This window comes from Nothobranchius furzeri, chromosome 10 (genome assembly GCF_043380555.1).
Source record: "Nothobranchius furzeri strain GRZ-AD chromosome 10, NfurGRZ-RIMD1, whole genome shotgun sequence".
Classification (NCBI taxonomy): domain Eukaryota; kingdom Metazoa; phylum Chordata; class Actinopteri; order Cyprinodontiformes; family Nothobranchiidae; genus Nothobranchius; species Nothobranchius furzeri.
Window position 1 is genome coordinate 42410682 of NC_091750.1, and position 25047 is coordinate 42435728.

Here is a 25047-nt window from a genome sequence, read left to right on the forward strand (position 1 = left end):
GAGTTTGTTATCTTGCCTTAGCTGATGTTCTTTGGTGGCAGGGGTTGATGACGTCAAGACTGGGAGACAGGGTGTTTTGTTCAATAAAGTTTGAGCTTGTAGTAAAGGCACTAGTGATGTGTCGGTCGCGAACGAACCGGCTCTAAGAGCCGGCTCTTTGAAGTGAACGACGGGAGCCGGCTCGTCATTGGGAGCCGTCCCCCCCCCCCCCCCCTCCCCTTTTGCTTTGGTGAAAGCCACAGGTGATTGGTCAAGATGTGTAACTGCGTGTCCAGACTGTCCACACACAGAGCAGTAGGGGTGGGGAAGAGGGAGGATAAGACTCAGACACACAGCAGAGCACATGCGGGCGGAGGGAGACGAGAGGGAATGAGGAGGAGGAAAATGGCGAGAGAGAGAGAGAGAGAGAGGAGAGTGTGACGAAGACGGTGAGAAAATGAGCGCCAGCAGTCGGAAAGTGGAGATTTCTGAAAGTGTTCAGTTATTAAATCCATAGAAATGATAAATATTTGATATATAGAATTTTTTAAATTTAGTAAATCATTTTACACATAGTTTTGCATTATTTTGGTTATAAATGTACTCTACGCAACTGAAAATCTGAGGAGCCACTTGGGAGCCGAAAGAGCCGGCTCTTTTTGGTGAGCTGAGCCAAAAGAACCGGCTCTCTAAAAAGAGCCATAATTCCCATCACTAAAAGGCACACAGTTATCCTGCGTCTTCTTGTTAAAGCAAAACAACACGACAATTATAACGCCAAGTTCACATTTTCTTTACTAAACTCCCCAAAACAGCTTTCTGCTGGTAGGACAGCCGATTTGCTGCTGAATGAAACAGACAATCGTAGTAGAGCCTTTCTAGCCAATCAGAGGCAAGAAAGGCGGGATCTGCCTTGAACGTCCTAGGATTCCAAATGACGCTCCACGCGTGGCCTCTGACGAGCGGTGGCGCCGCCACCTTGGATCGGTCAGAGACATTGAAATGTCAGCATGTTAAATCAACCATAACTCCTTGAATTCTCAACCGAATGTGATGTTTTTCCCTGCAAACTTTACACATGTAGCCCTGATACAGGACACATGTTTTAACATTTTTAATAACAATGGGTTTTCTGTGGGTGCGTATGTGACTCTTATTTAGAGCTTAGTGTCAACATCTATAGAAAAAAAACAATCACTAAAAATCAGTTAAACAATGAGAAGAAAAATAAATTAAAAACGTTCATACAACAAGTGTTTGTGTAATTCATATACATATAGTGTCAATATAATTCAAAGAGAGGGTGAGAGAGAACAATTAGAACAAAGTCTGGATGACAAGAACACGACAAACCATCAATCTCTGTCCCTTTCTGCAGATATAAAAGCAGGTTCTTGTTCATCCTTCATTGTTTATTTTTGTGAAATCTCCCCCATCTCTTCCTCACGCTTCTTCCTCAAATCTTTTGTGGGAAACCTACAAAACCAAACATGAGATTTGCAGATTAGTGTCTACACAACATTGTACAAAAGAGGTCAATGCTATTTTCTTCGTTCCTCTTGTTATTCCTACTCTTCGGTTTATTTCTTCCTTAAATATTCTTATAATCTTTCTTTAACCCAAAACGGCATTTCTAATGATAATGAACCAAAACTCTTCAAAGAGTGAAACCAGAAAACGTCTCTTCAGCATGTTAGCATGTTAGCTTTTTAACTAACTTTCCAGTCAGAGAGGAGGGTCAGAGACATGAGATCTATCTGATACCAGGAAGATTAATTTGGTTCTACAGCAGCATTCTTGTTTCAACTCTAACATAAGTCAGTATTTAGGAATAAATGATTAATGAAGTCTCATTTAGCTTCATTGTCAGCTCGACCCATCTAAGATGGCAACTGCATTTCCTGCACCCGAGTGTCCAATAGGGTGCAGACTGCCCTCCTCGTGAACATGTATATAAACACTAGATGGAGGCCCAATCTCAACACTCGCACTTGCACCCTTCATTTGCGCGTTCCCGGCCAGGGGTGCGAGTGTGTTTGGTGTCCCGATTCTCAAGTGCGGAAGTTGACCACGCCCCATTACACTCTTAATCTGCACATCACCCAAGTCCGCAGTGATGCGGACCTCGGGCAAGGGTATTACCCACAAGTCATTGCTGCAGGAGAAAAGGCTCAAGTTCTTTTTCTGAAATTATGTATTTTCTCATGAAATTAGTTTATTTTAGGATAATTAGTTGATACTCTGAATGTTTTAGACAAAACAGCATTGAAGTAAAATTTATTTCAAATCATTTCTTTATTGTTTGTTTGAAAGTTGTTAAAAAAGGTTTTTGAAAAAAGTTTCACAGCGACCAGCATCTCGGCGTGCATTGCTATCGATGACAATGCTCCCTGTCGGGGTCAGTGAGCTCTTTTGAAAATTCACCAGGAAACCCAGATTCTGGATGTGAGACAAGACCTGCTGTAGTTGATCTGCCGCTTTTTCTCTGTGTAGTGCAGGGGTGGGCAATTATTTTTTCCATGGGGCCACATGAGAAACAGAAAATATTGTGGAGGGCCAGGCCAAAAGGCATAATTTTAATGGTATTTCTTTATAAAAAAGCAGTAAATATCATTGTTTTTTCAAGCTGGTAAGAGTAGACTATATGTTATAAATGAGCAAAAAGGAAAAAGTGAGGTTGGCTTACAAAAATGTGTGTCATGAGCTGGGGTGAGTACTCTCTTTCTTTTAACCATCTGTGAGACTCTTGCCAGGAGAGGGAGTGGCCCAGCTGTTCCTGATCAGCAATCAGTGGGGTGTTTTCCTATTTAAGGTGGATGGAGGACACAGTTCGACGCCGGAAGATTGCCTCAGCTTGGTAGTAGCCAGCCACTCGATCTCTAGTATTTCTTGGATTAATGTTGTTCGTAGTGTTTAGCTCTTAGTATTTTTGGATGTTGACCTTTCTTGCTTCGCCTGGAACTGATTTGGATTTTTACCCTTCTTCAGGATTCCTGTCGGCCTCTTTGGATACTTACCTCTACCCCAGGACTTGGATATTCAGCACGCGGACCATATCACCAACCTCCATAACCCACCTCTCATCTCAACCCAGTGCCCCATCCACCAGGACGCCCCGCTTCTTTCCACCTATGCTCTCCTGCGCTTCCCCCCGGCTCTCTACCTCTCCCTCCTCCAGCCAACATCTACACGCCCCACAGTAAGTTCTGCTGAACTCCTCTGCCTACAATGGACTTCTGAATCAGAACCTATGGATTCAGATGATGACGCCAGCTCTAATGTCCGAGGCATCCACCCCGACTATGAAGGGCTTTGTAGGATCCAGCTGGAGCAGGACGGGAGCCAAAGAGAAGAGGCGAACGAGGTGCTGTAAGGTTCTTTCCGCCTCTGGGGTCAGTTGGAAAGGCTAAGGTTGATTTTCGGTCTTGGTGAGGGAAGTGAGAGGGGCCGCGACGGCACTGTAGTTCTGGATGAAGCACCGATAGAAATTGGCAAACCCCAGGAAGCTCCGCAGCTGTCTGAGACTGTTGAGAGGAGGCCAGTTGGAGACAACCTGGACCTTTTGGGGATCCATCAGTAGTCGCCCGGAGGAGATGACAAACCCCAGGAAAGAGATGGTGGATTGGTTGAAGGCGCACTTCCCCAGTTTGCAGAACACATTGTTCACCAGAAGGCGGGTGAGAACGGCTCGGACATGCTGGATGTGGTCCTCGGCATGGGAGGAGTAGATGAGGATGTCTAAGCAAAGATCCATCGACCCAACATGTCCCACAGAGTGTCATTAATAAGGCGCTGGAAGACCGCCGGGCTGTTGCAGAGGCCGAAGGGCATGACCTGATATTCCCAATAGCCCGTAGGGGTGATGAAAGCAGTCTTCCACTCCTCCTTCATTCGGAGCAGGTGATAGGCATTCCGAAGGTCCAGTTTAGTGAAGATGGAGGCTCGGGTGAGGGAGTCCAGTGCAGTGTTCATCAGGGGAAGTGGATGACAATCCTTCACCGTGATTCCGTGGGGCGACGGTGGCACAGGAGTTAAGTGCTCGCCTCGCAATCGGAAGGTCGCAGGTTCGAGACCCGCTCAGTCTGTCGCTGTCGTTGTGTCCTTGGGCAAGACACTTAACCCACGTTGCCTGCTGGTGGTGGTCGGAGGGACCGGTGGCGCCAGTGCTCGGCAGCCTCGCCTCTGTCAGTGCGCCCCAGGGCAGCTGTGGCTACACTGTAGCTCATCCCCACCAGTGTGTGAATGTGTGTGTGAATGGGTGAATGACTGATTGTGTTGTAAAGCGCCTTGGGGGGTTCCAGGACTCTAGAAGGCGCTATATCAAATACAGGCCATTTACCATTTACCATTTACCATTCCATTGAGCCCCCGGTAGTTGATGCAGGGTCGCAGGCCGCCGTCCTTCTTCTTGACAAAGAAGCAGCCCAGGGCCCCTGGAGAAGTGGAAGAGCGAATAATCCCCTGCTTGAGGGCCTTCGTGATGTACTCCTGCATGGCCCGGTCCTTGGCTGGGGAGAGGAAGAACAGGCGACCCATGGGGGGAACAGTTCCCGGCTGGAGCTTTATCTCCACATCATAGGGCCGTTTGGGAGGAAGGGCCAGGGCACACCCTTTATCAAAGACTGCTGCCAGGTCCCAGTAGGGAGCAGGGATGGCGTGCAACTCGGTGGCAAGAGGGGCGCCAGCAGGAGTGACCGGGGGAGCTGGTGAGTGATGCAGGCAAGTCCCCAGCCTAGCAGCCGACCAGTGGACCAGGAGATGGTGGGGTCACGGAGGGCAAGCCAGGGGAGGCCCAGGATGAGCTGCGTCCTGGGGGCGGAGATGAGGAGGAACCAAATGGTTTCCTGGTGGTCACCCACGTTCAAGCAAAGAGAAGGGGTGCAATGATGAATGGGGGATGGATTTAGAGGCCGTCCCTCCACAGAGGTGACAGATGTGAGGAATTCAGCAGTCTGCCCAGTTCAATTCCTCAGTGTGATTTCTGTGGGCATCCCACAGTAGTATCCCCCCAAAAACTACTCACAGCCCTTTCCCCACAATCCACTGATTTCCATTCAGTTCAATTCAAGTGTATTTATATAGCGCCAAATCACGACAAGAGTCGTCTCAAGGCACTTCACATAATAAACATTCCAATTCACAGTTCATTAAGCCAATCAGAAATAATGTTTCCTATATAAGGAACCCAGCAAACTGCATCAAGTCACTGACTAGTGTCAGTGACTATACAGCAATCCTCCTACTAAGCAAGCATGCAGCGACAGTGGAGAGGAAAACTCCCTTTTAACAGGAAGAAACCTCCAGAGAATCCTGGCTCAGTATAAGCAGCCATCCTCCACGACTCACTGGGGATCGAGAAGACAGAGCACACACACACACACACACACACACACACACACACACACACACACACACACACACACACACACACACACACACACACACACACACACAAAGACAAGTAATGTGTCTATAGTTATATTGTGATGTCTTAGTAAATATTGTATTTGGTGAAAGATAAACTTTATTGTATTTATCCTAGTGGATCTATAATTAAACAGATAAACTAGTAAAATGGTGACCGGCTGAGCTGGTGATGGATACATCCATCCATGTATCCATTTTCATCCGCTTATTCGGAGTCAGGTCGCAAAGGCAGTAGCCTAAGGCGAGGGGCCCAGACTTCCCTCTCCCCAGCCACTTGGGCTCGCTCCTCCGGGGGAATCCCAAGATGTTCCCTGGCCAGGTGAGAGACATAGTCCCTCCACCGTGTCCTGGGCCTACCTTTAGATCTCCTACCAGTTGGATGTGCCCGGAAAACCTCACCAGGGAGGCATCCAGGAGGCATCCTGACCAGATGCCCGAGCCACCTCAACTGGCTTCTCTCGATGTGGAGGAGCAGCGGGTCTTCTCCGAGCCCCTCCCGAATGACTGAGCTTCTCACCCTATCTCTAAGGGAGAGCCCAGCCACTCTTCGGCGAAAACTTATTTCGGCCGCTTGTATCCGCGATCTTGTTCTTTCGGTCACTACTCAAAGCTCATGACCATAGGTGAGGGTAGGAACGTAGATTGACCGGTAAATCGAGAGCTTCGCCTTCTGACTCAGCTCTCTCTTCACCACGACAGACCGGTACAACACCCGCATCACTACAGATGCAGCACCATTCCACCAATCGATCTCACGCTCCAGTTTTCCTTCACTCGTGAACAAGACCAAGAGATACATAAACTCCTCCACTTGGGGCAGGACCTCATGCCTAATGCAGAGAAGGCATTCTACCATTTTCCGAATCAAGACCATGGTCTCAGATTTAGAGGAGCTGATTCTCATCCCAGCTGCTTCACGCTCGGCTGCAAATCGCTCCAGTGAAAGATGAAGATCACGATATGATAAAGCCAACAGGATCACATCATCTGCAAAAAGCAGAGACCTGATCCTCAGGCCACCAAAATGGATGCCCTCCACACCTTATCTGCGCCTAGAAATCCTGTCCATAAAGGTTTTGAACAGAATCGATGACAAAGGGCAGCCTTGGCAGAGTCCAACTCTCACTGGGAACGAGCCCGATTTACTGCCAGCAATGTGGACCAAGCTCTGACACAGGTCATACAGGGACCTAACAGCCCGTATCAGGGGGCCTGGTACCCCATACTCCTGGAGTACCCCCCCACAGGGCCCCACAGGGCCCCCCGAGGGACGCGGTCAAACGCCTTCTCCAAATCCACAAAACACATGTAGACTGGTTGGGCAAATTCCCACGCACCCTTCAGGATCCCCCTAAAGCTTGGTTTATGCTTGACGCATTCACTTTCTGCTTGGTGATGCGGCTCGCAGATGGAACGTGCTTCACAACTCACAGCGTTTATGGTTCATACAGCTTGTCTCTGCGGTGAGCCAATATTGTCCCAAACTGAACGGGGAGCATGGAGCTCTACGGCATGCATCCAACACTACACCATAGTAGAAGTAAAAATGACTGTTTACAACATGGCATTCCAGCATTTTTAACAGCGTCCTTGTCTTTTTCGACAGTGTGAGCTATTTCTCTCCAAGAATTATTAGCAACATGTTGATCACGGTGATCTCTGAGAGCTGAATCATACAAATGTCTGTATTTTCGAACCTCTGCCATAGTAGTTCTTGCCAGTCCGCCATGTTTTTCCGCGTCCGACCGTCCGCGTGGTTAGAAATTTTACTAGGTGAGCGTTGCGGAAATTTTGGGCCGTGCGGAGATGCGGTGGAGGGGCGTGGTTGTTAAAATGATGCAATTTCGCTGCGCGGAGCCGTGCGAACCTCGCGGGCGCGTCAAACATAAACCAACCTTAAGGGTATAGAGCTGGTCCAGTGTTCCACGGCCAGGACGAAAACCACATTGCTCCTCCTGAATCTGAGGTTCAGCAATCCGACGCACCCTCCTCTCCAGAACCCCTGAATAGACCTTACCAGGAAGGCTCAGGAGTGTGATCCCCCTATAGTTGGAACACACCCTGCGGTCCCGCTTTTTAAATAAGGGGACCACCACCCTAGTCTGCTAGTCCAGTGGGACTGCCCCCGATATCCACGCAATATTGCAGAGCTGCGTCAGCCAACAAAGCCCCACAACATCCAGAGCCTTAAGGAACTCCGGGCGGTCTCATCCACCCCAGGAGCCTTGCCACAGAGGAGCTTTTTAACCACCTCAGTGACCTCAGCACCAGAGATTTGAGAGGCCAACCCAAAGTCCCCAGACTCTGCTTCCTTAATGGAAGACAAGTTGATGGGATTGAGGAGGTCTTCGAAGTATTCTGCCCACCGATCCACAACGTCCTGAGTAGAGGTCAGCAGCACACCGTCCCCACTATAGATAGTGTTGATAGCACACTGCTATCTGGGAATGGCCCATTGTGGGCCATGTACGGGGTTGGCCCGGGCCGGGTAACCCCAGTCGGCCCCAGCCTGGCCCGGTTGATTCCACACATCCTTGCCTTAAGCCCATGTGGGCTGATTCTACCCACCAATCAGAGGCTTGCTCTAATGGAAAGTGTGAATTTGCTGTCAGCAGTGGGTGTGTTGGCCCTGGTCGGCCTGAAGCAGACTCCCTCGAGAAGAGGGCTGAGAATGAGCCTTGGTTGGCCCGGTAAAATACCAGGCCACCCAGATATGTAAACAACCTACGCTACCCGGCCTGGGCCGACCTGGTACAGATGGGAATGGCCCATAGGAGACTGTTCTGTATGGAGGAGCACACAATATTCCTGTCAGAAGAACTGCTGGACACTTGACTGCCGGTTGACCTCTGACATTGCTGTGAACAAATAACTTTGTTGGACATCTCCAACACTACAGTGTTATTTGGTGCTGCATAAATAAACTGAATTGAATTTAACTCTAAAAATCATTCACACTGTAGGTAATTTTTGGGCACACAGAAATTACTCAAAGATACTTTTCTGAGAAGATTGTTGGATTCCCAACATGGGCTGACAGTCACAGGGCCACTGTGGGTTGTTTTGGGGCAGATCCCAATGCGGGGTGCCCACAGAAATAATCAGCATTAATGCACATGTGCAATCCTCCATTGGGCTGGTCTAGGGCACTCCACAAGGGCTCAGCATAGGATGGATTTGGGCAGATTCAGCTGTGGGTTGCCCTTCACTAAATCTAAATGGGACCCACGTGGGACAACATTTATGAACCCCATTCATGCAACCATACACAAGATCCTTGTGGGTGAACTCTGGGGTAAGTGTGGGTTAGCCCTGTCCACACCAGCCTAGACACAGCCCACAGAAGCCCATGGTGGGCCTGTTTGCTGGGGCAGCACTGTAACAGATATGGTTGTCTAAATAGCAAATCACAACATGTGTGGTATCTGCATGGAATAGTAGAGTATTTTGTCTGCACTGCCTATCTGTGTGTAGAACTCATGATCATAAATTCCATTATCCCTGCAGTGTTGTGTTCCTGACTTTCTGCATCATCAGGTCCAACTTGGAAAAAATAAAGTTGATATGCAGCCTTCTGTACTTGTACAAGTCAACAATGTCACCACAGACCCCTTCTAAATTTGATCAAAGTCAGTAACAGTAGTGCTTGGCATCTTCTGTTCACCAGCCCCCATATATTTCTAGCTTGCCTGATACCAGTCTGACTTGTCTGGATTTGTCTCCAGTCCCATGTGACTCACTGAACAGCTCTTGCACCAACGAAGGGTGCAGGTGTGGATATTCAGTGACCCAGAAGCAGGAGTGGAAGGAGTTTTTTTTTTTTATGTTGTCAGGGAAGTGACAAGAACAATAGATGCCATATATGGTGCTCCTGCTTTTGTGGCAGCTTTGTTGTTACCAAAGAGAATAGCTGGTGTGAGTGTTGTCTGACGCAAATGGCTGCAAAGGGAGGATGTGATAAACACCCTGGGCAGGGGGCTCTCCTTCCAGGAGTGGGCCCCATGTTTCAGTGATGAAGTCACCAGGCAAAAGTCTGGTTTACTGGAGGAGTAACACACACACACACACACACACACACACACACACACACACACACACACACACACACACACACACACACACACACACACAAATATATTCCTACAACACTTGCACATGAATCACAAACTTCCTCATGAAGCAGCAAAACACACTACTTCAGATTCCTTTTTTTCTTCATGCGATACTTGATCAAATCAAATTTTTTTGTGAGCAGAGATGATGAGGAGGTCAGAGCACCACTCTGCGTGTATTCTTCTTGTAGAGTTGGAGCTGTTGTGGTAAGTGTGAACTATGGCCCTGTGGAGCATTGGCTAACACTAGTGATTGCCTAACTTACTTGTGATGATGTTGTAACCCACCGGACCTGGTCTTTTTCCTCTGCTGCGATAGACGTCAGGGCATGTGTGTGTGTGTGTGTGTGTGTGTGTGTGTGTGTGTGTGTGTGTGTGTGTGTGTGTGTGTGTGTGTGTGTGTGTGTGTGTGTGTGTGTGTGTGTGTGTGTGTGTGTGTGTGTGTGTGTGTGTGTGTGTGTGTGTGTGTGTGTGTGTGTGTTTAAAGGTGTGGTTCACTGAAAAGTCGTGTTTCAATGATTATTTCTGATTATGATTGGTCACTATGAGTTTTTCATGCAGGCTGAATATGAAAATAGTTTCTTACACCTGTCTCCTGCATTAGCTTCTGATTTCTGATTAGAAAAAGCCTGACAGATCTAGGTTACACTGTCACTTAACATTAACCCTCTGGAGGCAGGCGTTGCAGATTTGCAACAGTTAAAACCTACCTACCTTGTTACTCCACATACCTTTTTAAAGGGACCCTTTAGAGGATTAACCCTCTCAGGCTGAAAATAAGTTCTGATATAAGGACGAACAACTAAGTCCTTCAGGGGTACTTCTGAGTTAAAAATGCTCATGAAACACGTATGTGGAGTAACCAGGTAGGTAAGTTTTAACGTTGCTAATCTGTAACACCTGCCTCCAGAGGGTTAAAATGTAAACCATAATTATTAACATAACTTTGGACATGAACACATGATGGCTGACCATGGCAGGACCACAACAGAGAAGAGTCCTTTTTTATGCCGCCAGCTGCTTGAAGGTTTTTTGCCAAGAACAGCAGTCGATCAACGTTTTGAGGCTTCAGTGAGGAGCAGAGACATGTTACAATGTTCCCCCCTGTGCTGAACACCCTTTCAGAAGGGGAACTTGTGGCAGGAATGCAGAGGTACTTCTTGGCCAGCAGAGACAGTCAAGTCTCACAGACTAATGGGTCCGCCTCACTGTCAATGTTGCTTCAGAGCAGATAGCTCTGAGGCAACATCTTCGGCCTGAGATGGCTCCTCGTTGCTTTTTGCTGCTTTCAGGAAGCTGCCTAAGGTCGTTCGGCTCTTCTTCATGGGGGCGGCCCAGGCTGCAGTTGAGGGGGGACTTTGCTTTAAAAGAGAGAAGATAATTGACAAAGCTCATCTTACTATTCTATTTCACACCACAATAAAATAATTTCAACAAGTACAATATCACATTTTCTAACCATTTCAAATGTGTGACTATCATGATTAGTGTGATGTGATTGGATTTAAAGATAATTACCACAACTGAAGTTATGCCAGTCATCTCATGTGTCAGTCTCGCCTTGATGGCGGTTTTTCTGTCCTTATAGATGTGGTCCATCTTGAATCTTGGACCCAGAGATGTGGCAATGTCTAGCAGCTCCTGTGTTTTTGGGTCACTGTACTTTTCCTCCAGGTAGCCCAGGATTTTTGATTTAATTGATCTTGTGAGATCCAAGTCATCATCCTGCACGGCAACCACTGATGTTTTAAAGAGGTGGAGAACCGGCTTCACTGACGAGATGCTCACATATTGCTCTCCTGACAAGAGCATTTGTGAAGTCTGTCAGTGGGCTGAGTGTGTTGTTGAGTGCCTCGAGAACTTCAACATCCTGCCATGTGGGAACCAGGTGTCTAGCCTTCCGATCAGAGGAGAGGACATGCGAGATAGCAGGTAGCTGTTCCGGTACCCTCTGGACCATAGCTTGTCTGGATCCCCATCTGGTTGGACACTCAACTTTAAACTTGTGTTCAGGTAGCTTGAGCTTCTTTTGGGCCACAGCAAGTTCCTTCTTCCGCCTCCAACTGTAACTGAAGCAGCCCACCAGCTTTTTGCATAGACCTACAGCACGATCCACTCTTGGATCTTTCATTGACCTTTCAATCAATTTCCCTCTGGGATTAATAAAGTACTTTTGAATTGAATTGAACTGAATTGAATTGAATTGAATTGCACTCTCTAGCAAGAAAATAGAAGAAAATCTGAATCAGTTATTTTCATTAACTATTTAATTATTAAATTCATTAACTATTTTATTGTATCACTATTGTTATTGGATAATTATTATTGTTGTTTACAAAATACAGCTGTAATATTAACTATTTTTTATTAACTATTTAGTATCACCATCGATGTTATTGACTTATTGTTTATAACAGCTTTAATATTGACTATTTTGTAATGTTATATTATTCATACTGCTGCTATTGTTGTTTATAATATACACCATCAATAACATGTCTTGTTAAACAACATAAAATGATCAACTTCGATACAAGAGCTTACCTATAGCAAGATGTAGCCTGTGGCCAAAACACTGAAGCCTTGTTCAGTTGTTGAAGGATGCTGCTTTCACGATGTTGGCTCCACTGTCTGTCCTTCTGGACACCATTTTTTCCTCCTCCAAACTCTAAGAGATAAGACCCTCCTTTAATCCATGTGCTAGGTTCTGGCCGGTGTGGTCCTCAGGGAAAAATGCAGTCTGTAAGCACCTACTTTTCCTTGTGAAGTCACTGGTAACATAGTGGACGGTCAGGCTCATGTATGGCTCCATAGTTCAGCTGGACCATAAGTCTGTTGTTGCCGCAAAATGCTGAACCGCTTGTAACTCTGTCTCCACCGTTGCTCGGCACTGCGTGTATAGAGCAGGTAGTGCAACGTTTGAAAAATAGTTGCGGGACGGTACTGCATAACGTTTGTCAACAGTGTTGATCATTTTCCTAAATCCCTCATTTAGCACAGTGTTTATAGCAGCCATATCTTTAGCCAGGTGATAAGTGATAGCCTCCGTAATTTCTTTGTGCCTGCGGGAGTTCGATGGGTATAGCGAAGCACTGTACAAGGTCTTGTTTATGGATGTCTGGGAGGTTGACCAGGAAGGATTTTCTCCTGTTGTTTTCTTGCCCTTTACAGCTTCATCATACTACACTTTATGGTGACGTTTGAGGTGGTTCTACAACTTTGTAGTGTTACCTTGTAGTGCTGCGTTCTGTGTCACGTGGTATGAGGTTCCGCCGTTTTATTTGTTGAAGGAGAGACGGAGCGCTTGTTTTCATGCAGATTATGTCTCGGTTTGAAATACAGTACAATGGCCATCTTCTTTTTCCTTTTTTTAATGTAATCGTAGTCATGCCAAAACAAGATTACATAAAAATATTGTGATGTCCAGAAATGGTCTGTTTTCACCTACACATTGACCAACATGCCACCGGTCATCTACAGACATGAATCTGCCTCCGTGCATCTCTTAATCTTCCAAGCTACAGGAAAAGATTCGGCACTGTGCGTTTACACTCAGATTGTCAAACTCATGTTCCCTTGTCAAGGTTCTTCTCTGCCAAGCCTGTCTGCTTATCTAGGCTCTAACCACATTAAATCACCACACATCACATCCCATCCCATCCACTTAGATTCATCCATTACAGTAGTCTTGGTTAACTTGTCATGTTTTTAATTGTTTAGAAAGTAAATTTCTTGCCTTTTATAAACCTGACTCTGTCTGAATTGAGGCGGTGTGTTTGATCCCTGAAAAAGCAAAGAATCCTAGAATCTTCTGATTAAACATCCAAAGACCAATAAGGTTGATATCTTATATTTATATAGAATATCACAGCTTATTGGTCATAAGTAAAGGTAACATATTAAGCTTAAAAGCAACAATATTTACCCTTCTACATATAATGGCGTAAGCCAGTCTATCTTATTCAAATCAATAAACACTTTGTGTAATTTCTGACCAGTAGTGTTTTACTACTCCCTGCAGCTGGTTCCTGTCAGGCCAGCCCTCTGCACAGAACTTCATGACTTGCGAACAAACGCTGTCCGACTGTAACTGCTCACGGAGATCTGTAAGGTATTTGCTGTTAGTAGGAAGGCCCTCCAGCACTGCGTCAACGTAAATATCGGTGTCCTCCATAAGATCATTGTCTCTGGGCGTTACTTCCTGCCAGCGGTAACCGTGACAGCGTGTCGGCTGTGGTGATGCTTTTGCCTGGAATGTGCCTTATAGTCTAAGAATACCTCATTAGGCGCATACGGAAACTCTGTATCCGTGGTGGAAGCAAATCCAATGCTTGCCCTCCAAGTAGGCTCACGAGTGGCTTATGGTCGGTCTCAAGCTCAAAGTGTAGCCCTAGAATAAAGTCACTGAATCTTTCATAGGCCCAGGTGAGCGCCAGCGCTACTTTTTCCAGCTGCGCATAGCGCTGCTCTGTAGGTGTCAATGATCGTGAGGCATACGCGACTGGTGACCATACGTCATTGTCTTTCTGTAGCAAAACTGCCCCCAACCCATATGAAGAGGCATCCGCTGAGATCTTTTGGGGTTTCTTTGGGTCGTAAAGCTGTAGTACTGGAGCAGATGACAGTTCTTCTTATAAACTGCTAAATGCGTTTTATTGCTCATGCCCCCAGTACCACATGTTTTTAGTTGAAAGCAAGTCTCTCAGTGGTTTGTCTTTTTCGGAGAGGTTAGGGATGAATTTCCCCAGCTGATTCACCATTCCTAAGAAGCTCCTAAGCCCACTCACGGTGCTTGGCTCTTTCATATTTTGCACCGCACTACTTTTGTCAGGGTCAGGACTCCTGCCTTCAGATGACACAATGAATCCTAAGAATTTCACTGCTCTTTTGCCGAACTCACATTTTGACATGTTCAGGGTGACGCCCACCTTCTCTACACGGTTGAGGACAGCGTGGAGTCTCACGTCGTGCTCCTCTCTCGTGGATCTCCAGACCAGGATGTCGTCCATGTGGCACACGACCCCCGCGAGGCCGGCTGTCACTTCCGTCACCATCATGTTTTGGAAATGCTCTGGTGCACTGGAAATACCAAATGGCAAATGACTGAAATGGTATCTACCAAATGGCGTAATAAATGTGGTGAGGAGAGCAGATTCTTTGGACAGCGGTATTTGCCAAAAGCCCATGTTAGCATCTAGCTTGGAGAAATACTGCGCACCTGTGAGCATGCCTAGTGTTTGCTCTACAGAGGGTAGGATACCGTATATCTTTCACGACACACCGACTCATTTAATGGTGTCATGTCCACACAGATGCGGACTTTCTCTTTCTCCTTTTTGGGGGATACAACCATGCCGCAACACCAGTCTGTGGGCTCTTCCACACGACTGATTACTCCCAACTGTTCCATCCTCTCCAGCTCTGTTTTGACTTTGCCCAGTAGTGGCAGTGGAACACACCATGGCACTTTCACTGAATAAGGTTAAGTGTCAGGCTTCAGCTTAATGGCGTATGGTTTTTGAACAAGCTCGAGCCCATCACATAGTTACGGGTACGCTTTCCTCACCGACTCAAGGTCAACATTGTCTATTCGGGCAATTAGTTTCAGTCTCACCGAAGCTGTCCTGCTTAAGAGAGCTACACGCAGATTTCTGACTACATAGATTGTCTCTGTAGTGCTCCTGTCACTGTAGGAAATGTCCTCCCTTGTGGACCCAAGTATGGTCTATGCTGCACCTCCTGGTCCATACAGTGGCTTTTCGGCTTTTTGCAAATGTTCATTTGGCTGCTTAATGTCTTTGAATGTCTCCTCTGAGATAGCTGTGACATCTGCCCCCATCTAATTTAAATGTCACACTTTTTCCTCTCATGCAGATGTTAGCAATCCACGGGTCTTCTCCTGAATCCAGTTCACCTAGGAAGAAACCATCTGCACTGTCTGCCACCTAATGCACAGTTGTAGACCTACAAACTCTCCCGTAGTGTCCACGTTTCCCACAGTTGTGGCATTCTGCATTTTTAGCTGGGCACTGTGCATCTGTGCTTTTCCACATCTAGAGCATGTTTTATTCTCTCGTTTTGTTATTTGTGGCTTGAACTGCTTTTGGTCTCTGCTTCTGAATTTATTTGGCTGTGATTTTTTGACATGCACGGCATCTACGGCTGTTTTGCCCGTGCTGCTTTCGCCTCTTAGGTAAGTTTGATGTCTTTTTATTTCCTCAGATTGTCTCGCCATTGTGATAGCTTTGGTTAGAGTCAAATCTTTTTCGAGCTGCATTCTCTCTGACAGTGATGAATCTTTGAGACCCACAATGAGCCTATCCCTCAAAAGTTCATCGTGAAGTCTGCCATATTCATCTGCTGGATGGCATGTTGGATGGTTGGATCAGTTCGCTGCTTCACTGTGATTTCTGCGGGTGAGAGCTGAGGAAGTACAGAGCAGACAAATTGATCATCATTGAAGAAACTTCCTGAAATACCATCTGCACTTGTTGATAGTGATAGTACCAAGGCAAAATCAGAGTCAACCTTTTCAGGGTGTTGTAACAGATGCTTCTCTGAAATGGCTTTCACAGTATTTTCATCATGGAGAGCACAGGCTAGATCCAGATGTTGCTGAGTGAACCGGGTTGTTCTTTCTTGTTCCTTTTGTGACTTATAATCTTTGACCAACTCTCCATGTGGTCGACGTGAAAGTCCGTCTGCATCAAGGTTCTGTCTGCCTGACCTATATTGAATCTTGAAATCAAAAGCAGACAATGCAGACAACCATCTGCAGCCGGCTGCATCAAGCTTGGCAGAGGTCAGAGGATAAGTGAGGGGGTTGTTATCAGCAATCACAGTGAATGCAGCCCCATACAAATAATCATGAAATTTCTCAGTAATTGCCCATTTAAGAGCAAGAAACTCTAGTTTGTGAGCTGGATACTTGGCTTCACTCTAAAGACCTCTGCTGGCATAGGCGATGACCCGGTTCACACCCTCCTGTTCTTGGTACAAGATGGCTCCAATTCCAGTAGAGCTAGCATCTGTATGCAGGATGTAAGGTTTTTGAGGGTCCGCAAATGCCAACACAGGTGCAGAGGTTAGCTTGTGTATCAATGCTGTGAAAGCTGTTTGACAGTCCACTGTCCATCTCCCACCAAACGGCTCCTTCAGATCCAAGTAAGTTCCAGACTTGGCCTTTGTCTGACATTTCTGGGTTGGAGGGTAACCAGAGGTGAGATAATTCAAGGGTTTTACAAGAGTGGAATAGTTACAAATGAACCTTCTATAGTACCCAGCAAATCCCAATATAGATTTTAGTTCCTTGAGAGTTTGCGGGACTGGCCATGAAGTAAGGGCTTTTATTTTGTCTGGATCAGTTTTAATGCCTTTCTCGGACACTACGTGACCTAGATATTTCACAGAGGTTTGGAAAAATAGGCATTTGTCCAGAGACAGTTTAAGTCCATACTCTTTCAAACGGTGCAAAACTTTCATCAACCTTTGTTCATGTTCTTCCAAGGTGGGGGGTGGAATAATGAGGTCGTCAATAAACACAAGGACTTCTTTGAGATGTAGGCTCCCCATACATTTTTCCATAAGCCTCTGAAAAGTGCTGGGGGCATTTGTCACACCTTGAGGCATTCTGTTGAATTCATAGAGCCCCAAGGGACATACAAAAGTAGTTTTAGATTTGTCTTGCTCATCCATTTCAATCTGGTAATAGCCAGACTTTAGATCCAAAACTGAAAACCACTTTAAACCTGACAAAGCAGAGAAAGAATCATCTAACTTTGGGAGTGGGTATGCATCCTTAGTCGTTTGTAGATTTAGCTTTCGGTAATCTATACATAACCGAATTTTGCCATCTTTTTTCTTGACAACCACTATAGGAGAAGCAAAGGGTGATTCTGAAGGACGAATGACTTGCGAGTCCAACAACTCCTGAAGGTGTTGCTGTACAGCCTCAACATCCTGAGGATGTATGGGCCTTGGTCTCTGCTTGAAAGGTGTAGGATCGAACAACTTAATTTGGTGTTTGACCTGATTTGTCTGTCCAAAATCGAAATCATGTCTGGCAAAAACTTCAGGAACGCTGTTTAGTTTTTCGATCACTCGCTCTTTCCACTGTGGTGATAGTGGAGAATCTCCAAAGTCATATTGAAGGGAAGATGGGGGTTTAGCCATTTGCTCTGTCTGCATACAATAGATTTGAATGCTTTGACACAGGTTGACTTCACCGACCACTGTTCTAGCTGGGATTGTAATGCTATGGTCAGATTCATTGGCAACAACCACAGGGAGATAACAGGGTTGTTCTTTTGCCAGATCTACAAGACAAGACTTCACCAATATCCCTCCATGTAGTAAATGAGAAGCAGGGTGCTCTACCACCACTGCTCTCTCATGCTGTGGAATACGCGCGGCCAACAGTCCCTCTAAGAATATGGTCTGGCCAGCTATGATAGTACAAGGTTCTTTAATCTGTAAAACAGCAGGCTTATCATTAGTTTTCTGTTGGTGCCTATATTGCAAAGTTTTAATGACTGTATCATACCCATACTCAGGGTGCTGAGTAAATTCAGGGTGATTTTCACAATACACCTGATAAGCTAAATCTAGGGTATTGGTGCCTAACAAAAACAAGGCATGACAGGGCCTATTATCTGGAACCACTAATGCTAGGGTGTCTCCAGATATAGAAGCACCTAAAAATCTGATGGAAATGTCACATTTAACTCAATGTAACCTAAATAGGGTACAAGTTGTCCATTTGCTCCCTCTATCTCCAGTAGATCACTCAGGGGTTTGATGTCATCATCAGCTAAATGCTGAAGGAAAAGAGTATAAGGCATTGTCGTAACCTGGGACCCAGTATCAAACAAGCAATTCACCAAATCCCCCTTTAGCAGAATGTGACTGGTGCTTTTACCACTGATTAGACCTTTGGGTAGGTAGCTCACCTTGCTCACCCTGTTGAGACAGGTGTCAGTCGATGTTCCAAAGTGTCCCCATTTTGGAACCGCCTCTAGTTTAAAGGCATTTTTTGGTTGTTCCAGGCCTTCTGCTGGTTTCGGAGCTGCTTTCTCTTCTGGTCAACCAGGTTGGGGTTTGCTACATTTTTACAAGAGCTGGAGACATGTCCATCCTCACCACAGTTAAAACAATACCATGGTCTTGGTTTCGTCCCAGACTGGGATGAGCGAGGTTCTGTTTGGCGTTTTGCAGATTTGGGTGCTGAACTCCTGTGTTCTGAAAAGAAAACAGACATTTGATTTTGAAGCTGCTGCATTTGTTTCTTTAGCTCCTTTAGCTCAGCCCTTGAACTGCAGGTACTCTCACAGGAACAAGCATATTGTGACTGCAAGCTAGGTCTTTGTTTAGCAGAACTGGAGCCAATGTGCTTTTGCATCAGAGTCTCTTTCATTTGCTGTCTGTCTTCTTCAGTTCTTATTAACAAGAGGAGCTCAGCAAAAGCTGGTGGCGTTGCCTTCTGCTGGTCGAGCCGCAATTTGGTGATAATGTCATTATCCCAACATCCACTCACAAATTGTCTGAGCAGATGTTTGTCCGTCTCCGCTGCTAAAACACCTCCTCTCTTTACCACCACGGTTAGCTTACGTTGTAACCGCTGGAGATAATTTGAGGGTCCTTCTCCAGGATTCTGCAAGGTGTTTAGGAACTGTGTGAAGAGTTCCTCTCCATCCTGCATGGTGCCGAATGCTGCATCCAAAACCCGCAGGAGGACAGCAGGTGATGTATCAGGCTCCAGTCCTTTTACTAATTCAGCTGCTGGTATCAGTAAGCTTTCCATGATTCGCCTGTTGACAGTTAACGTAGAAAGATTTTTATCAGCCAACAATAAATTTATCTGAGTTCGCCAAGACTCATAATCCGACTCATTTGCTGGTTTAGGAGTGCGACCAGAAAATGAACGAATGTGAGACAACCCAGGATCAGTTAGACTACTGTGGTGCACAACATGTTCAACCACCACTCTTTGTACATCCGGAGGGTTAAAATCTGCATGAGCCAATGAGATTTTTGGTTTAGCACCAAGGTTGGTTGGCTCAGCTTGACGTTTCTGGTTCGGCCTCATTTCCTCTTCTACAGGAGGGGGCTGCAAAGGTGGGAGGACAAGAGTGGACACAGGCAACTGTGGGGACTTTAATCTGAGGGATGCCGTAGTCAACCCAATCTCTTCTTACTCTCCAGTTTCAGTCTTACTGCCAGTTTCATGAGCTGCTGCTTCACCTACTTTCAAATAAAGACCAATTTGGTCCATCACAGTTTTGAGAACCATCTCAAAACTCATATCACTAGTATATGCCATGTCCTTCAGTGTACCTAAAAAGTCTGGTATTGTATCATGAACTTCTGCTTTAGCACTAACCTCTTTACTTAAGGACATAAGATGAAATACACGGTCAGAAACTAACCTAGAGGTGTAAATATATGGCAAATGTGATTCTATAAGTTTAAATGCCTCTATGGTTCTGAACTCAACGATCAGGTTTTTATAAAATAAGCTTGCATGATCAGTTATGGTCAGAACATTTGTCAGTGTACCATACTTCCGCAGATGTTCCAGGATTTCCTCATCCTCACTAGTATTGGTCACACCTGAGATTAGAACAGAACAGGCAGGATCAATTCCAGTGTCTAATACAGAATCCATGAATGCAAATAGGGTTTGATTGTTCTTTTTACCCACACAATATATATGACTCCTGGCTGGTTTGCCACTTGTAACCCCTTGACAAAAGCTTGCGCTAATCTGACTTATAACTAGTAGATGGAATAATTGGTAACCAAAACTAAGTTCAACAAAGGAGTCAATAACCAGTATGGGCAAAAAGTCAACTGATAAGAGGGGTTTTCATTCAAATTGTATTTTGAATATTCACAAGGTGAAACGGTTTACATCAAATAAGCAGTGATATATTTACAAAAAACATTATAACCAATAGACCGTCCATCAATTCCTTGAAGAGTTTCAGACTTCATCTGCATGAACAAGGGCTCGTTTCCTTGTGACATCAATCCAGGGTTCCACAGTTCAGTTGGTTCATGGGTGGCTCGCCATCCAAGGAAAATTCAAGACGGTGAATGGGATGAACTGAATGTAAAGGGAAAAGGAAACGAAATCCACACAAAAACCTGACCGATGAGTATAAACACATACACAAACTTTGGCCTCGGTTAGGCAAAAAGGGAGGATCAACACTCCTGTAACTTTGGCAAAGTGCTACCCTTTTAAAATGGTACGGTTCAATTTCTTCCTCTCAGAACAGTGAATCAACTGCACCCTCAGGTAAGCTGAATTGAAGGTTTTAGCAAGCACTGAAGACTGGCAGAGAAGACCAAACCCTGAAGCAACAGTGACTGAGTGATTCAGCACTCCACCTGGAGCAACAACAGCTGGCTCATTAGCAGGTCAGCATTCCTCTTAAAGGGGAAAGTCCACCAACTGGGGAGCTCCCTCCAGGTGCGTCAATCACATGGGTCACATACACGAGTCTTGACACATTTCCACGTACTGATCCACATCTATATAAGATTATGTCAGCAGAGGTTCAGTTGCTCTTTGACTAGCACTCGGCCAGATCTGTTTCCTGTACCCTTTTCCTGTTTTTCTATACGAATCAACGTAAATTTGAAACTACCGACTCACAGTCTTTTTCCATCTTATTTACTTATCAAAGTAATAACTACAAGATTTGAGTGTGCTTTCCATACATTCCTCCCCTGGGGATAAAAGAACAGGGCCAGACCAAGGGTCGTCCTGGACTGCAACCAGCAACGAACCGGACCCTGCGGATCCAAAAAAGGCACATCACTGAGCAGTTGAAGTCTCCATTTCTTTGCTTCAAAGTCGGTGTAACTCCCTTCAAGTTAAATCACGGACACAAGGCGTTCTTCTTTAACTGGCATTTATTAACACATTCGTGCCATCAACCATGCTGTGAGAACTGTACAAATTAGCACAAATATTAAGTTTAGTAACACAAATACGTTCTCATAGAGAATAAAAAATAAACAAACATTTAAGAACATAAAATGACTTACTAACTCCAAAATTGGCTTCAGAACATTTCACAAAACAATGATGTGTAACAATACTAATTATGTATAAATAGCAACTCATCCGCATAAAACAAATGAAAATGGCATAAAACAGAAACATTCATACTTCATTGGCCGCATGAACTCAAAGGGGTTAAGAAAGGTTACATCCCGCAGTAGAACTCTTAATTCTTGAAGGAAGAAAACGGTCTCCTTTACCTTAATGTGCCTTAACAAGCGCACATATCAATACGCTGCCCTCCACTGACTGAAGTGCGTCACAATTACAGACCGGACCACAACAACATATGGAACATTAGTTCCACCTCGAAGAAGAGAAAAAAAAATGCCTATTTAAATGCATGCTTGAACAAACCTAAAACAAACCATGTTTTTCCTTAAACATAAATTGCTCTTTCAACCATAAATATGTGATCAAAGAAAATCTTATAACTGTCCCCGATGGCAGCTACAGTCGGCAATTGCTGAGTAAATTCTGCGTTGAATAAGACGGGTGTTTTCAGTTTGTCAGAGACTGAGGAGGGTAAAGCGGAAGATGCCGACGCTAGCAGCATGGATGCTAATAACTGTAAACACAAAGGAAGGGGCGCTTCAACTGATGTGCTAAAGCTGCAAAACACTATGGGATTTGTAGTCTTTGTGGCAAAATGGGCCGGTGGGCCAGTATGTATTTGATTTTTGATCTTGCGGGCCATATATAAATAGACCACGAGCCAAATTTGATGCTAGTGTTTTAGGTCCTGAAACAGGCGTACCAGGGCTTTTTGTAGCCAAGCTATAACTTACAATGCATTAATTCCTACTAGAGATCACTGCAAATGAGCTGATTAAATTAGTGAACCACACCTTTATGAACAGCAGTGAGGACTGATGGCGGCAGCCCTCCGGAGGGGTTCTGGTGTCAAAGGTTACCTCTGTCTTGAGGCCTGTACTATTCGGTTTTTAGAAATTAGGCACAGGATAAGTAAACACACTCCATTCTTCATGAAAAGAAGCAGGAAATGATTGTTAATTAAACATGCAAAGATGTTGATTACAAATGAACTCTCCAGAGCGATCATCAGACTACTGTACAGGAAGTTGTGAGGTAGGAAGGGTTTCCTTCTCAGGCCTTCTCAGCTCATTGAACACTTAACATAAAAGCTCTGACTGGAGCACAGATTTGAAACCTGCTATTGAAATATTTAAATTTACAGTTTTTCTCATTTGTTTAAACACAATTCCTTGTATGTCTAACACAAATACTACAACATGAAACTGATGCACCAACTCCCTTAGCCAATTCTGTTGAGCAACAAGCAAAATCTGTGCTTTACACTTACACTGCAGTTTAAAAACACACTTTTGTGGAACACTACACTTAATTCTTTGCATTTGGCACAGTTTTCATTAAGGAAATCTTGTGTTTTCACAACAAACACTGTCATTCAAAACTGTAAAGTCAGTTGACCTACTTTGCCTACCAACTCATCAAATAGGACACACCTGTTACACAAAATCAAAATGTCTCCTCATATGATGGTTTGCGTGAGGCATTTGGAAACTAAATACTCTTTTTAGAATAACATTGTTTTGAATGTAAAGTGTGATATTTACAGATGGGTTTTGCCCACTGTGTGTGTGTATTTTTTGGACTTGTGTATAGAGTTCTGACAAAATGGGGAATGCTTTCAGAAAATGTATTTAAACTATTGTGAAAAACTGTAAAATGACCGTTGAGGCTATTTTTCTAAATTTGTTCAGTGCTCTGTATTGTTTGAGAAAATATTAGATGAAAATGTGTCTTTGCAGCTCTGATGTGTTATATAAGATACTTATGTTGTATCTATATATATATTAGGGATGTACATAGTTAATCAGTTAATTGCTGTTAATGTTGTAACTGGGTAAAATAGTTTTGTCAGATTAACTTCTTCAAGTCCTTCTGCTGCACTGGGGTGTAATATATTCTGTGCCACTAGAAGGGGCAAGAGCGCCGCTATCAAAAACTGTTCACTGGACAACCTCAGAAGAAGAAATGAGTGTAACATGACCAAACAAATGTGCTCCAACATGAAGCGATTAGTATAGAACACTGCCTGGGAGCAGTTTATTCTTAGGTATTTCATTCTTGGAACACAATAAGCCTCACATCAAAGAGCTGAGCCTGGCAGAACACGGTGCAGTAAACTGACCAGCAATAGGTCGGTCGGCCATGACGCTCCTGCTTGGGTCTGACTCCTAATTTGTCTAGTAAAATAAAAAAAATGTCAGTGAAATTATTTAGTACAATGTAGGAAAACTAAGGTGTTTTTAAAAACTGTGACCTCCAGAATGTGCTTATAAGCATGTAATCACAAGCAGCGTTGTGTGATTGATGCCAGAGGGTCCGCTGAGGAACAAGTTCTGAGTCTGACGGACACTCCAACTGTCATCCCACTCTCTCTACTTTTTGTTCATTAATGTAACAAGTGTTGGACTTTAGTTGTGCGTCAGAATTATATTGAAAAGAGTTGACGAAAAAGGCTTTAATATTTTTGGAGCGGGGGCAAATGTTTGTGTGCGTGGGTGGGGGTGGGATTCGGATTAACTAGCTATTAACTGGTAAGGGGTAGCAATAACTGGAAATTTTGTAAAACGTGCATCCCTAATATATATATATATATATATATATATATATATATATATATAGATAGATAGAGAGAGAGAGAAAGAGAGAGAGAGAGAGAGAGAGAGAGAGAGAGAGAGAGAGAGAGAGAGAGAGAGAGAGAGAGAGAGAGAGAAAACCATTGTGGTGATTCTTTAGTGTTGTTTCTTTTGTTCCCCTTTATATAGAGAATAAAAATCAATCAAATAATAAAATAGAGACATACACACACAATTCCAGTCTTCCCTATTCTATATTCTTGGCAATTCAAAAGGTGCCTTGTTTTTATTTAATGTTATTTTGTGATCATAACAATCCTTTTTTACTATTAAAGGAGAAGATTATTTCTACTCAGATGATTAGAGACACTGCCATTTTAAACTCTGGAGATTCAAGCAACCACACACAAGAAAGAACAGGTTTTCTTTTGTGAAATTTTACAAGCATGTCTACAGGTTCACACGTTCATTAATCATTTTGTGTTCAGGACATTTATTAGCACACAGGGCCGGCTTTGCCGACAGGCGGCCGCCTGGGGCGCCATCTGATGTATAGGGCGCAAAATTTCAAAAATAAATAAATAAAATAAAATTTTAAAAAAGTTTATTAAATTTATGTTTGTAATATGAAATGCACTCTCCACATACTCAAAATTCCCCCCTGAAATGACATGAAATTAAAACATCAATATTTAAATTCTAATGATCTGGCTGCATGACGAGCTCCCGCTTGAGCCACTGCTTCGATGTATTTGACCGTTAAGGGTGCCGTAGATCACGTACGTGGCTAGCACTGTAGAAGGACATCCTGTTGTCGTTGCGTTGAAACTTT

The 25047-nt window shown here is 44.6% G+C and overlaps 1 protein-coding gene across 1 annotated transcript; it reads right to left on the bottom strand.

The window, feature by feature from the left end:
* Window positions 1-11372: 11372 nt before the first annotated feature.
* On the bottom strand, window positions 11373-22448 carry LOC139072091 (zinc finger CCHC domain-containing protein 18-like). The gene is made up of 2 exons (XM_070555295.1): window positions 18467-22448; window positions 11373-15941 (listed from the first exon to the last, which is right to left on the bottom strand). The coding sequence occupies exon 1, from the start codon at window positions 19600-19602 to the stop codon at window positions 18532-18534; it is 1071 nt and encodes a 356-aa protein (XP_070411396.1). The 5' UTR covers window positions 19603-22448; the 3' UTR covers window positions 11373-15941; window positions 18467-18531.
* Window positions 22449-25047: the final 2599 nt, after the last annotated feature.